At 43.1% G+C, this 15,112-nt stretch overlaps 1 protein-coding gene across 1 annotated transcript in view; it reads left to right on the top strand.

Annotated features, from left to right (window-relative positions):
- The first annotated feature begins 1,181 nt into the window (after positions 1 to 1,181).
- slc5a10 (solute carrier family 5 member 10) overlaps positions 1,182 to 15,112 on the top strand; it is a 186,176-nt gene continuing 172,245 nt past the window's right edge. The window contains exons 1-2 of the mRNA XM_063059316.1: positions 1,182 to 1,360; positions 8,925 to 8,996. Of these exons, the coding sequence (XP_062915386.1) occupies positions 1,250 to 1,360; positions 8,925 to 8,996 (183 nt within the window). The 5' untranslated portion in view covers positions 1,182 to 1,249. The remainder of the gene's footprint in view (positions 1,361 to 8,924; positions 8,997 to 15,112) is intronic.

Raw genomic sequence — 15,112 nt, 5'->3', positions numbered from 1 at the left:
AAAGGGGTACAGTATATTTGTTGTTGATAGGAATAGACTCAAGGGACTCCTGAACTGACTGCTTACTCCTCTTTCCTCTCCTGGTGGTTACCCGTCTACTGGCTGAGGCCTGCACTCTGGCTGTGACCACCTCAGTGAATTCATCCTCTGGGAAGCTCCTGAGTGCATCCAAATCTATCTTCAGTTCCTGTACCTGGTCAGTCAGTAGCTGAAATTAGGTACACTTTCTGCATATGTGGTCATGAGGGAGACTGTCAGGTACCCTGAAATCCCAACATCTCACAGGAGGAGCATTCCACTGCCTGAACTACCATCCTGCCTACACTTTTCATGCCTCCAACTTCTCAAACTTCAGCCCTAGCCTGTGCTTGTTCTTGCCCAAATCTGTTCTCTCCAACACTGACCGCTCCAACTCTAGCCACTCCAACAACGTCCATTCTACTTATGCCTTGCTCCTTTTTATTTGCCCTGCCAACTACCTGAGAGATCACTTGGGGTGTCAAAGGTTAATACAGGAGAATGGGACTGAGCGGGGTTATGATTCAGCCGTGATTGAATGGTGGAGCAAACTAGGCTGAATGGCCTAGTTCTGCTCCTATGTTTTATGGCCTTAATAAACCCTTGTTCTCATTTACAAAAACAGATTTTAGAATGCTATGAGGGATTCTCTAACTGTCTCGTAATGGCAGGTTATAATATGATGTGTTATGTTTCTGTTAAATGGTAAAGTAATAATTGAACTAATTATCTTGCAAGCATTGAAAACTGCTAACGCTAGAAATCTGAGTTAAGGACTAAACCCACTGACAACACACAACAGATGGATCCCACCTGAACAGATTTTGCTTTCTTGATGTCGAAAGCCTTTGTTGAATTGGCAAAAGAGAATGTCCTCTTGCTGTAAAATGTTCCAAGGAGAAGAACATAACACTTAGAAAGTCTTCTCTGGTTAATTGTTAATACCAGCCCCATGAAACCTGCTGCATTAAGTAATGAAAACAACATCTTACACCATATGGTTATGGCATGCTGTACATTTCAGTATGTGTATTAGGATTCCTGACAGGGTGATTAAGAGCTTTGCTTTTTTAATTTAAGGGACAAACAAGCTGCTACCACATTTGGTTCATTGGGTTGAGATGAGACATTTGATTAATGTTCGATTTCCTACGTTAATCAGTTACCTCATTGGCAATCAAAGTTCATAGAGAATTGATTTGGTTCAACCCTCTCAAACTCAAGAGGAACAATGGAAATGAACGAGACCAGCAGCTACTACCTTGCTGCCCAGACCTTCAGCATCTCAGATATTATAGTAATCGTGGCTTATTTCATCCTGAATGTCTTTGTTGGCATGTGGGTAAGTGCTTGGTGTTAATTGTTGCCTATTAGTTTCTACAGTTTGTCTCTGTCCTTTAAGAATTGGCCTATTGTCCAAATGGTGAATCAACTGAATAAACTGTGGCTGAAGATTTATTCCACAGTTGATTTAAACCTGACCATCCAGGCATTAAGCAAGCATCCTACTGAAAGGTGACACAGTATTCCATTAACAAACATGAGAAATTGAGAAAGTCAGCTGGGTGTATGATCTCTTATTTTGATACATGATATACTGGAGTTTGTCTTTAGCACATCCAATCTAGGCAAGAATTAAACAAAACTGAATTTAAATCTTGAAAGCCATTATGATTGTTTAGCAAAAATAATGCTTGGGATTAGTAAGTTTTAATGGTCCTGATGAAGGGTCTATGGTGAAATGTGGACTGTTTATCCTTCATTGATGCTACCTGATCTGCTGAGTTCCTCTAGCATTATGGTAACTTTTGATTGTTCTTTTGATTCTTTCACAGAGTATTAATGCAATGCTGATCTTTTTAAGAATCTCAGTACTATCTTCTGCTGAGTTATTCCCATTTGGAATCTTTGAAAGGAAACTCCTCTGATTTCTGAAATGTCGGAAAATTATTTCAATCACACAGGATTTTGTACACAAGTTGAGAACTTTGCACTTGGCTCAGGATTGAAATTAGGTTTTACTCTGTAATTAAAAAAAAGACATATATATTGAAATTCACAGTACGTGGGCAGGGTCATGTCAACTTGCACTTTTGCCTAAACATGAAGAGAGCTTGGTCTCTTAACCTTGTTTGCTCATTCATGTATCTGTCTGAGTCGCTTTCAATATTATTTCTGCATTAGTGAAACGAAAGAGCCACATGAATATCTGTAATAAAAAATACAGAATATGTAGGAATATCTCAATGGATCTAGCAGCATCTGTGTGATAAACTCCAACAAAAGGTCACAGATATGAAATCCAAGCTTTCTTTTTCCACAGATGCTGCCTGATTGCTGAATGTTCCCAGCCTTTTCTGATTTTTTAACCTTGTTACTTCTTTATTTTCTGTGGGAGTAATTGCACTGCCCCCAGGAACAACATTCAGCGAGACCATGGTGGCTCTAATAATTCCCTTTTCCCACTCAATTTCTCCGATAGCCTAAAAATGTACCTATTCCAGTAGGGTGGTATGATAGCGTAGCTGTTAGAGCGATTCGCTTTACTCCGCCAGCGATCACTGATCAGGGCTCAATTTCCGCAGCTGTCTGCAAGGAGTTTGTATGCAATTTGCATGACCGTGAGGGTTACCTCCGGGTGCTCCTGTTTCCTCCCACATTCCAAAGGCGTTTGGTTGGGGTTGGTGGAGCTATGTTGGTGATGGAAGTGTGGTGACACTTGTGCGTTGCCCTTGGACTGTGTCGGTTGCTGTAAACAGCACATTTCACTGTATGTTTCAATGTGCACATGACAAATAAAGCTCATCTTTAAAGATCTTTAATCATTTATTAAATTTTTCTTATATTTTATGGGAGTACAAAGAAGGTTCACCAGATTGATTCCTGGGATGGCAGGACTTTCACATGATGAAAGACTGGATCGACTAGGCTTATACTTTCTGGAATTTAGAAGACTGAGGGGGGATCTTATTGAAACGTATAAAATCCTAAAGGGATTGGACAGGTTAGATGCAGGAAGATTGCTCCCGGTGTTGGGGAAGTCCAGAACAAGGGGTCACAGTTTGAGGATAAAGGGGAAGCCTTTTAGGACCGAGATGAGGAAAAACTTCTTCACACAGAGAGTGGTGAATCTGTGGAATTCTCTGCCACAGGAAACAGTTGAAGCAAGTTCATTTGGCTATGTTTAAGAGGGAGTTAGATATGGCCCTTGTGGCTAAAGGGATCGGGGGTATGGAGAGAAGGCAGGTACAGAGTTCTGAGTTGGATGATCAGCCATGATCGTACTGAATGGCGGTGCAGGCTCAAAGGGCCAAATGGCCTACTCCTGTACCTTTTTTCTATGTTTCTATATACTTCCGATGTAAAGATCTCTTCTCAATGAAGCAGTTTCTCTTCACCTCGGTCTCAAATGGCCAGTCGCTTTTTGTAAACTGTGACCCAAATTCTAGACACATTCCATCAGGGAAACGTCCTTGCGTTATCATCAGTGCCATCAGGACCATTCCTGATCTTCTACACTTCAGTGAAATCGCTCGTCATTCCTAGAAGCGTTGTGGAGTACATTTCCACAGGCAAATCCCTCATCCCTGGAATCAACTTGGTGAACCTCCACTTCTCCATCTTCCTTGCCAAGCTTTTAATGCAATGTGTTTCAAGCCCAAAACTGTACACAGTAACCCAGACGTAATCTTGCCCGAGAGCAATGCAACTGTAACAAAACATTTTCTTCGTTTTAACATTTTATCAGTTTGCAGAGAAATCGTCTTCACAGCTCCCCGGAGAACTTCAGCCAGTGATCTTATTTCAATGACCTCTGGCTTTCTCTTCCTTCAAGTTCCTCAGTACTTCATTTATACACAGTCTCTTGTGACCTCAGGACCTTCTAAAGCACATTGCGTTAATAGCATTAAAAAGCAAACTGGGTCTATTCCAGTTTACGGGACAGTAATGGGCTCTGTCTACACTTCCTGCTGACTTGGGAAAGCAGATAATCATAGTCCTTTCCTAGCATGGACATTCCCTCTTCTCCCACCTACCACTGAGCAGAAGATACAAATGCTTAAAAACATACAGACCACCAAGGTGAAGGGCAGGTTCTGTCTTGTATAATGAAGATGAACTCTTGACCTTGTGGCCAATTGCACCTTACTGTCTATTTACACTGTACTTTTTCTGCAAATGTTACACTAAATTCTGCTTCAAAGTTCAAAGTACATCTATTTTTGAAGTATGCATACTATATACAACCTGAGATTTGTCTTCCTGCAGGCAGCCATAAAACAAAGAAACACAATAGAGGCCATTAAAAAAAACCCACACAACAAAGACGGTCAGACAACCAATGTGCAAAAACAAAGAACTAACTGTGCAAACAATTAAAAGGTAAACAAATAACATACAGAACCTGAACCGTAGAGTCCCTGAACATGAGCTCAGAGCCAGAGAGCCAGTTCATCAATGAGGCAAGAGAGCCCCGTCGAGGAGCCCGGTGGCTGCAGGCCACGGCCACAGGGTCCATTCAATGTCGATGACTGCAGGCCACAGCCACAGGGTCCATTCAATGTCGATGACTGCAGGCCACAGCCACAGGGTCCATTCAATGTCGATGACTGCAGGCCACAGCCACAGGGTCCATTCAATGCCAATGACTGCAGGCCACAGCCACGGAGCCAGTTCAGTTCTGAGGGAGTGCCGATGACTACAGGCCACAGCCACAGAGCCAGTTCAGCGTTGAGGGAGGGCCGATGACTGCAGGCCACAGCTACGGAGCCAGTTCAGTTCTGAGGGAGGGCCAATGACTGCAGGCCACAGCCACAGAGCCTGTTCAATGCCGGGTGACTGCAGGCCAGAACCACGGAGCCAGTTCAGTGCTGATGACTGCAGGCCACAGAGCCCGTTCAGCGTTGAGGGAGTGCCGATGACTGCAGGCCACGGCCACAGAGCCTGTTCAGTGCCGACAGGAGTAAGCCTCACGGAGTAGTGAGCTGAATACCGGTTCAAATCGCGCAAATAATGAATAAAAAGATAAACAGGAACACAAGGAGTATGAACTACAGAGTTCTCGAAAGTGAGTCCACAGCCGTGCAGCCTGTTTGGCGCTGAGGCGAGTGAAAACCCATCCAGGAGCCCGGTGGCTGCAGGGCAACAATTGCTCTTGAACCTGGTAGCATGAAACCCAAGTCTCCTCCATCTCCTGCCCGACAGTAGTAGTGAGAAGAGAGGAAGACCAGTCAAACGCAGGCAGACAGCGCTGAACACCTGTTTGTTTTTCACTCTCGTCCTCGACTATTAATCCTGTTCGACACTTTAATCAGTGCAGAGTATTGATGCCGACCACGGGTTCATCTTCCGCCATCGGGCCTTGAGGTAGCGTACGTCCCCAACAACGACTAGCCGACTGTACCTACACTCTCACGGGTCTAGTTCGCCAAACACCCTCCCAGGATGTTGCAAAAAGGGCCAGATCGTTTAGTCACAAGCAAGAGGAAATCTGCAATTGCCAGAAATCCAAGCAACACGCACAAATGCTGGAGGAACTCAGCAGGCCACGCACCATCTAGGAAACGAGTACAGTCGACGTTTCCGGCCGAGACCCTTCAGCAGATCGTTTAGTCAGTACAAAAGTACATTCTTAAAAGGGAAATTCCAGGCTGCACCCTGCAGCAGTCGCAGTTCAGAAGTATATTTACTACAGCATCTAGTAGTTTTGTGAGCCGTCTGTAAAACAGTTGGTTGTTGGCACCATCTTGCCAACTGTACTCCAAAGTTATTTTTCCCTAGTACCACCACGATGTACTTAACACTTTCAGATGAATTGTATGGATGGCATTCAATGCAAAGTTTCTCACTGTACCTCGCTGCCTGTGACAGTAATAAACCAACTATTAACCTGCTACAGTAGATGATTGCAAAGATTTGTCATCGAAACACAAAGGGCAATGCTAAGTCAACCATAAGACATTAAAAGTAAGTTTAAATGTATGTAATCAGCATTTTCCTCTTCCTCAAACCATAACCAGACAAGTTTTTTATAGAACTTCTTCCTCCCCCTTGAACTTTTTGCAAGCTTAGCAAGACTTCTTACAGTCTAGCGGTCGGTTATATGCATTTATATGTCACACTTATAAGTAAAGAGATAAAACAGGATGATACATCTCACAGAGCTCAAAGGAAGTGACCACTTCTGGAAGCAGTCTGATTTGGTTGGCGACCGATTTCCGTGTCTCATATTTTATTAGGAGTCAGCCTATGCAGACTCACAGCACAGTAAGATTCTCTCACTAACTTTCCCTGTAGTTTATTCAGCATAATGGATGAATCAAAGTAATGCAGTCGGGTTTCTCTGCTCTGTATTAAATATTAGGGTCAAAGAGTCACACAGCAGAGAAACAGGTCCCTTGGCCTATTGAGTTTCTGTTGACCATCTCCTAGGGCCCTTAAGCTCCCAGTGGAGCACAGGCGATCGACGACCTCCGTCTCCATCTGACCTCTGTTCTGAGCCATTTTCTTGAGAGTAGACCTGGAGTGTCCCCATCATCTAGCTTCAGCCTTGCATCTCTCCTCTACGTGTTCTCTGGATGCCCCTTTTTCATCTTTCCTTGGGATTCCATTTTAATGCCTGCCCAGTGATGTTGTTGCTTGGCTTCCTCAAGGTCTGGACAATCCACCTCCGACTCAAGTACAGAAGCAGGGAGGTTCTACTGCAGCTGTACAAGGCCTTGGTGAGACAACAACTGGAGTATTGTGTGCAGTTTTAGTCCGCAAATCTGAGGAAAGACATCCTTGCCATAGAGGAAGTACAAAAAAGGTTCACCAGATTGACTCCTGGGATGACAGGACTTTCATATGATGAAAGGCTGGATCGACTAGGCTTATACTCGCTGGAATTTAGAAGATTGAGGGGGGATCTGATTGAAATGTATAAAATCCTAAAGGGATTGGACAGGCTAGATGCAGGAAGATTGTTCCCGATGTTGGGGAAGTCCAGAACGAGGGGTCACAGTTTGAGGATAAAGGGGAAGCCTTTTAGGACTGAGATGAGGAAAAACTTCTTCACACAGAGAGTGGTGAATCTGTGGAATTCTCTGCCACAGGAAACAGTTGAGGCCAGTTCATTGGCTATATTTAAGAGGGAGTTAGATATGGCCCTTGTGGCTAAAGGGATCAGGGGGTATGGAGAGAAGGCAGGTACAGGGTTCTGAGTTGGATGATCAGCCATGATCATACTGAATGGCGGTGCAGGCTCGAAGGGCCAAATGGCCTACTCCTGCACCTATTTTCTATGTTTCTATGTTTCTGTTGGTGTATTTTGCTGACCATCATGCATCTACTTATAACAATTCCATCCTGTCCTCTTATGTTCTCCCAACGTTCCCATCAACTCTCCCAGATTCTACTTCTCGTTAAAACACTGGGGACAATTTATAGCAGGCAGTTCGGGAGGAAACAGGAACACTTGGAGGAAAACCGCACAGTCACAGAGAGAATATCCAAACACCATTCTGTGTGGCAGAGTTCCCAAGGAGACTGTGTAGTGGGAGAGAAAGTTTAAAAGAAGCAAGCGGGGGTAGTCTGGACATTCTGCAAGCCACTTTTTCCGAGATTGTGCATAATTAGGTGACTGGCAAGGGCTAATAAAAAGAAGTTAGGTTTCAGCAGAGTGGCCAAAGTTTGAATGGGCCAGTGTTAGAGTGGGAAGTTCAGACTTTGGCTCATAGAGGCTTCGGTGAGAAGAGACAAAGGCTCGCTTGATTTGTCTTTCTTTCTTAGAGAAAGCAGGATCGTGGAGTGCTGCTCTTGCAGGGAACGTGATGCAGTCTGACCTGCTAATTTCCTCCAGCATTTTATGTGTGTGTGTCTCTCTAGGTGTAGACTCCCCTACCCTGAGATAAAGGCTGTGTTTTCTGCCCCACTATACAGTGAAGTCTCCACGTCCTACACTGCAGGGAAACAAAGTCCCAGTCTATCAAGTGTCTCCTTATAACTCAAGCCCTCTAGTCCTGACAGTGTCCCTGTGGACCCTTTCACAACACCCCACACTGCTTCATAAGCCTGATGTGATTTTTAGCTGCCCACTACTGCTGTGCCATCAGTTTGCACACAGGGCAACCCCACAAACAACTACAGCCAAAATTTGCCAGATTAGACTGATTTTAACTATCAATCACTTTCTCTTTCTGTAACCCAAAAAAAAACCACAGGAGGGTTTTTTAAAAAAATCTTCTTCCTCTTTCTTCATGTAACCCTTCCAATCTGAATGAGATAAACATCATCGACTGAGTAATGGCCCTTGGCCAGGATCCTGGTGAAGAAGTATTCCTCTCTTTCTGTGACATGGTTCATGTGATCGCGGCAATTTCCTAATATACGTATATATACACCCAGTGGCCATGTTACTGGGTACACTTGAACATCTGCTGTTAATGCACATATCTAATCGTCCAATCACCTGGCAACAACACAATGCATAAAAGCATGCTGATGTGGTCAAGAGGTTCAGTTGTTGTTCAGACCAAACAGCAGAATAGGGAAAAAATGTGATCTGAGTGTCTTTGATCATGGAATGATTGTGGGTGCCAGACGGGATGGTTTGAGTATCTCAGAAACTGCTGATCTCCTGGGTTTTTCATGCACAATAATCTCTAGAGTTTACAGAGAATGGTGCGATAAACAGAAAACATGCAGGGAGCAGAAGTTCTGTGGGCGAAAATGGTTTCTGCTACTTTTAGATTTTCATTGACTGCAAATTACTGTTTCATTTGATTAGAGAGGTATTATACAAAATGATTTATTTATTATTTCAAATGTATTTCCACAAAGCTTATTTGCTGCGAAATGTTATGCATCTTTGCAGCATCTTCTGAACTTCTCAGTCCAGTAATTCTCATTTTCTTTTCTTCTTACAGTCCTCTTGCAAAGTGAGCAGGAATACACTCAGTGGGTATTTCCTGGCTGGTAGAGAAATGTCCTGGTGGCCGGTAAGTACTCAAAGATTCAAAGTACATTTATTACTTTAAAGTACACTTATTATCAAAGTATGTATGCAGTATACAACTCTGAGATTTGTCTTCCCCACAGACAGCCATGAAACAAAGAAAACTAAAATGAGTTCCTCATCTATAGATCAAAAAAACTACCTGCTGAAGATACACCCATTCTCTAATGTTGAATTTAATGGGAGCCAGCTCTAGTCTATTTAATTTATCGGTGGCTTAATTAGATTCTCAGTGTCCAGCAAGATGTTAATTGATCATCTTGCTAACTTAATGAATGTCAGGATTTTCTATTTTCCTGAATCAGTTGTTCTTTGCTGTAGAATGAAAAATAAAATCTATTTTAGTTTCAAGAGGTTTGTGTAATTGTCAAAAGCTAAAGAACTGTAGGGGTTGAAAATCTGAAATAACAGTAGAAAACGTCGAAAACATTCAACAGAACAGAACAATATTTGTTGCTTTGTAATTCCTGTAATTTTCTATTCTTTTTCTATTTTATTGCAATCCCTTAAAATGCTCTGCACTGAAGCTTGCATTTATTTTCAAGTTGAAGTTGAATTGTCATTCGACCATACATGAATGCCTTTGAGTACAACCAAATGAAACAGTGTTCCTCCAGGGTCAAGGAGCAAAACACAGTACCAACAGTCATACACAGCACAAAGCACACATAGCACATATAATTATAATAGCACTAAACATGCAGTCACACAAAAGAATATATAATATAGCTCAAGTCCCTCTGCAACAGGCAACCGCGTGCCATTAGGGCCCGGTCGCGCTACCACCAAGGCCACGTAGCTCTCTCACTGTTGGTCTTGCCATCGAACTAGTCAACTGGACTTGCAGTATTCTACATTAGCAATGTCCAACAGGGTCTTGTGATGCACATGCTGTTATTATGCATATGTTAAATATAAACATGAATAATTTATTGGGGACACAGGAGATTCTACAGATGCTGGAAATCCACAGCAACACACACATTAAGTGCTGGAGGAACCCAGCATGTCAGGGAGTATCCGCAGGACTCTGCAAATGTCTTAGGCATGCACATATAGCTAGGGTGCCTAAGACTTTTGCACAGTACTGTAGTAATTTCATGTATTGCACTGTACTGCTGCCACAAAAAAAACACAAATTTCATGACATATGTGAGTGATGATAAACCTGATTCTGATATGGGTCTCTATTGTGGACTGAGAGTGGAAAGGGGACAGGGAGAGAGGAATTATTGTTGGGAAAAGGGGAAGTGAAAGGGGAGGGAGTGGGAAGCACCAGAGAGACATTCTGTAATGATCAATAAACCAATTGTTTCGAATCAAATGACTTTGCCTGGTGTCTCAGGGTTGGGTGTGTCTGCTCTTGCGACACCCACCCGGCCCCTAGCACTCCTTCTCTGTCACCAATCCCACGTCCCTCCCAATGACACTCCACCCTCGCCATTCCCAACATCCTTTGCTCCCGTCAGATTTACAAACTCGCTTTCCTCTCCTCATTGACAAATACAGTGTTGTGCAAATGCCTTAGACATCCTAGTTATATATATGTGCCTAAGACTTTTGCACAGTACTGTATGGAGAGGAATAAACAGTCGACGTCTCGAGCCAAGTCCTATTGAAGGGTCACTAGCCAATAAAGACCTTATCCCTTTTCACTCTTCCTGTTACCACCACCATTGGGGAGGAGGTGCAGGAGCCTGAAGGCTCACACTCAGACATAGACTCTTACATACCATTTCAGAGCAGACCATGAACCCGTGAACACTACCTCATTAACACAGGAGATCCTGCAGTTGCTGGAGATCCAGATCAACACACACAGAATGCTGGAGGAACTCAGCAGGTCAGGCAGCATCGATGGAGTGAAATAAGCAGTCGATGTTTTGGGCGAGACCCTTCATCAGCCTGAAACATTGACTGTTCAGTAATTTCTGTAGATGCTGCCTGACTTGCTAAGTTTCTCCAGCATTTTGTGTGTGTTGATCTGGATCTCCAGCATTTGGAGAATCTTTTGTGTTAATAATTTATTCAGTCTTTGTTTATGTATTATTTTTCACAAATTCTACTGTATTTCTTTATTTTCCTGTAAATCCTGGCAAGAAATGAATCTCAAGGTAGTATATGGTAACATATATGTACTTTGCTAATACATTGGACTGCTTTGAATCGGTGGACTGGACTGTATTCAGGGATTCATCTTCGAACCTGGATGAGTATGCTGCAGTTGTATTGACTTCATTAAAACCTGTGTGGATGAGTGTGTGCCCACAAAGACTTACTGTACATTCCCAAACCAAAAGCCATGGATGAACCAGGAGGTACATCATCTGCTGAAGTCTAGATCTGTGGTATTCAAGTCTGGCAACCCAGGCCTGTACCAGAAAACCAGGTATGATTTGCGGAGGGTTATTTCAAGGGCGAAGAGACAATTTTGAATGAGGTTGGAGGTGACATCGGATGCACGGCAACTCTGGCAGGGTCTGCAGGACATTACTTCCTACAAAGTGAAACCCAATAGCATGAATGGCAGCGATGCTTCACTATCAGATGAACTCAACGCCTTCTATGCCCGCTTTGAAAGGGAGAACACAACTACAGCTGTGAAGATCCCTGCTGCACCTGATAACCCTGTGATCTCTGTCTCAGAGGCCGATGTTAGGCTGTCTTTAAAGAGAGTGAACCCTCACAAGGCGTAAAGTCCAGATGGAGTACCTGGTAAGGCTCTGAAAACCTGTGCCAACCAACTAGCGGGTGTATTCAAGAACATTTTCAATCTTTCACTGCTACAGGAGGAAGTTCCTACTTGCTTCAAAAAGGCAACAATTGTACCAGCGCCTAAGAAGAATAACGTGAGCTGCCTTAATGACTATCGCCCAGTAGCACTCACATCGACAGTAATGAAATGCTTTGAGAAGTTGGTCATGACTAGACTGAACTCCTGCCTCAGTGAGGACCTGAACCCATTGCAATTTGCTTATTGCCACAATAGGTCAATGGCAGATGCAATCTCAATGTCTCTTCACACGGCTTTAGGCCACCTGGACAACACAATTACCTACATCAGGATGCTGTTCATCGACTATAGCTCTGCATTTAATAGCATCATTCCCACAATCCTGATTGAGAAGTTGCAGAACCTGGGCCTCTGTACCTCCCTTTGGAATTGGATCCTTAACTTCCTAACCGGAAGACCACAGTCTGTGTGGATTGGTGATAACATATCCTTCTCACCGACGATCAACACTGGCGCACCTCAGGGGTGTGTACTTAGGTCACTGCTCTACTCTCTGTATACACATGACTGTGTGGCTAGGCATAGCTCAAATACCACCTATAAATTTGCTGACAATACAACCATTGTTGGTAGAATCTCAGGTGGTGACGAGAGGGTGTACAGGTGTGAGATATGCCAACTAGTGGAGTGGTACTGCAGCAACAACCTGGCTCTCAACGTCAGTAAGACGAAACAGCAGATTGTGGACTTCAGGAAGGGTAAGATGAAGGAACACATACCAATCCTCATAGAGGGATCAGAAGTGGAAAGAGTGAGCAGCTCTAAGTTCCTGGGTGTCAAGATTTGTGAGGATCTAACCTGGTTCCAACATATCGATGCAGTTATAAAGAAGGCAAGACAGTGGCTATACTTCATTTGGAGTTTGAAGAGATTTGGCATGTCAACAAATACACTCAAAAACTTCTATAGTTGTACCGTGGAGAGCATTCTGACAGGCTGCATCACTGTCTGGTATGGAGGGGCTACTGCACAGGACCGAAAGAAACTGCAGAAGGTTATAAATCTAGTCAGCTCCATCTTGGGCACTAGCCTACAAAGTACTCAGGACATCTTTAGGGAGCGGTGTCTCAGAAAGGCAGCATCCATTATTAAAGACCTCCAGCACCCAGGGCAAGCCCTTTTCTCACTGTTACCATCAGGTAAGAGGTACAAAAGCCTGAAGGCATACACTCAGTGATTCAGGAACAGCTTCTTCCCCTCTGCCATCTGATTCCTAAATGGACATTGAATCTTTGGACACGACCTCACTTTTTTTACTACCGCACGTTTTAAAAAATCTATTCAATGTAGGTAATTGATTTACTTGTTTATTTATTATTATTAATATTTTTCTCTCTCCTAGATTATGTATTGCATTGAACTGCTGCTGCTAAATTAACAAATTTCACCTCACATGCCGGTGATAATAAACCTGATTCTGATTTTGTGCAGAGATGAAGACAAAAGAAACTTAAATTTCAATACTGCTCTTCACCACTAGGGGTCACTACAGACTGCATTGTAACTGGTCTCATATTTTGAGGTATCAATGCTGATAATTAGGAAAGAAAATACTACAGCCAATTTGCACATAACAAGGTCACATTAATATCTTTGTAATTATCCCTTGAAAGCGGCATCCTAGGTCAAAAGAGTCATAAAGAAAGCTTCCTGGCACATTGGCCTTCATAAGGGAATTGGGATGTTATATTGAAATTATATGAGACTGCTGAGGCCTAATTTGGAGTATTGTGTCTAGTTTTGGTCACCTACCTACAAGAAGGATGTAAATCAGATTGAAAGAGTGCAGAGAAAATCACAAGGATTTTGCTGCGACTTGACCTGAGTTATAGAGAGAAGTTGAATAGATTAGAACTTTATTCTCCAGAACGTAGAAGATTGAGGGGAAATTTGGTAGAAGTACACAAAATTATAAGACCATAAGACCATAAAATTTGGGAGCAGAATTAGACCATTTGGCCTATCGAGTTTGCTCCATCATTTCATCATGGCTGATCTAATTCTCCTCTCAGCCCCGGTCTCCTGCCTTCTCTCCATATCACTTCATGCTCTGACCTATCACGAATCGATCAACTTCTACCTTAAATATACATAAAGACGTGGCCTCGACAGCTGCCATTTCTTTACCCATTCTCCTAATCTACCCAAGTCCTTCTGTAGAATTATGAGGGATATAGGCAGGTTAAGTGCAAACAGGCTTCTTCCACTGAGGTTGGGTGAGACTCCAATCAGAGGTCATGGGTTAGGGGTGAAAGGTAAAATCTTCAAAGGGATCTCCTGCACTCAGAACTTTCAGCAGCGCAGCACTCCCTCAGTACTGGCTGAAATGGTAACCTAGTCACTGTGCTCAAGTCTGGGGATTGGGATTTCAATTCTCGAGTTTCTGACACAGTATGTTGTGCTGCAGTAGCGTAGATGTAGTGTCAAGACCTGCAATGTCAAGTCAAGTCAAGTTTATTGTTGTTTAACGATACCCACGTATACCGTCAAACGAGATGATTCTCCTAACCAGGGTGTAAAACACTGTAGTATTCATAACACACATAGCACATAACTTACGTATGAAAGTAAGGATGAAATTACAGATGGATTACACATAAATAAAGTGCATACATTAAATATTGTAAGGTACAGAACAGATTAACCAGTGACACTTTGAATACGATGCAGCAGGGAGTTCGAAGCCTAATGGCCTGAGGGAAGAAACTGTTTCTCATCCTGACCGTTCTTGTTTTTATGCACCATAGTCTCCTGCCTGATGGTAGAAAGTCAAAGAGGATGCTGGATGGATGGTTGGGATCTTTAATAATACTGTCTATTTTCCTCCCCTCTGTCTCAGCACACAGTCCCACATCTCTCTTTTCCATTCTCCATTCTGGTGGCTCTGTCACCTCTTCTCTTCTCCACACCAGCCCATCACCTCCCTTTGGCTCCCCTTCCCCATCCCCTTCTCCCATGCTCCACTCTGCTGTCCTATCAGATTCCTTCTTCTTCAGGCCATTTCCCATCAGGCCACCTCCCATCTTCTTACATTATCCCCTTGTTATGTTTCGTAACTCCAGAACATAAAGCTAATTGCAAGAAAAAGATGGGAGGCCAAGAGATGCGAGGCTTAGTTTGTTCTACTTTAAGCAAGGCTCGCACGTATCACGCGGTACCCTCATGATGTATGCAAATCATGTACTTTGCATGTATAACCATAGTGAATTATTTAAACAACAAGGAATGATTAATCACATAATATATTTATGATATTACTTAAATATTGCCTGACTTAATGTAATTCATAGTTTCCACAGTTTTCA

This window comes from Mobula hypostoma, chromosome 9 (genome assembly GCF_963921235.1).
Source record: "Mobula hypostoma chromosome 9, sMobHyp1.1, whole genome shotgun sequence".
Taxonomy (NCBI): Eukaryota; Metazoa; Chordata; class Chondrichthyes; order Myliobatiformes; family Myliobatidae; genus Mobula; species Mobula hypostoma.
This window is presented reverse-complemented; position numbering and strand designations above follow the sequence as displayed.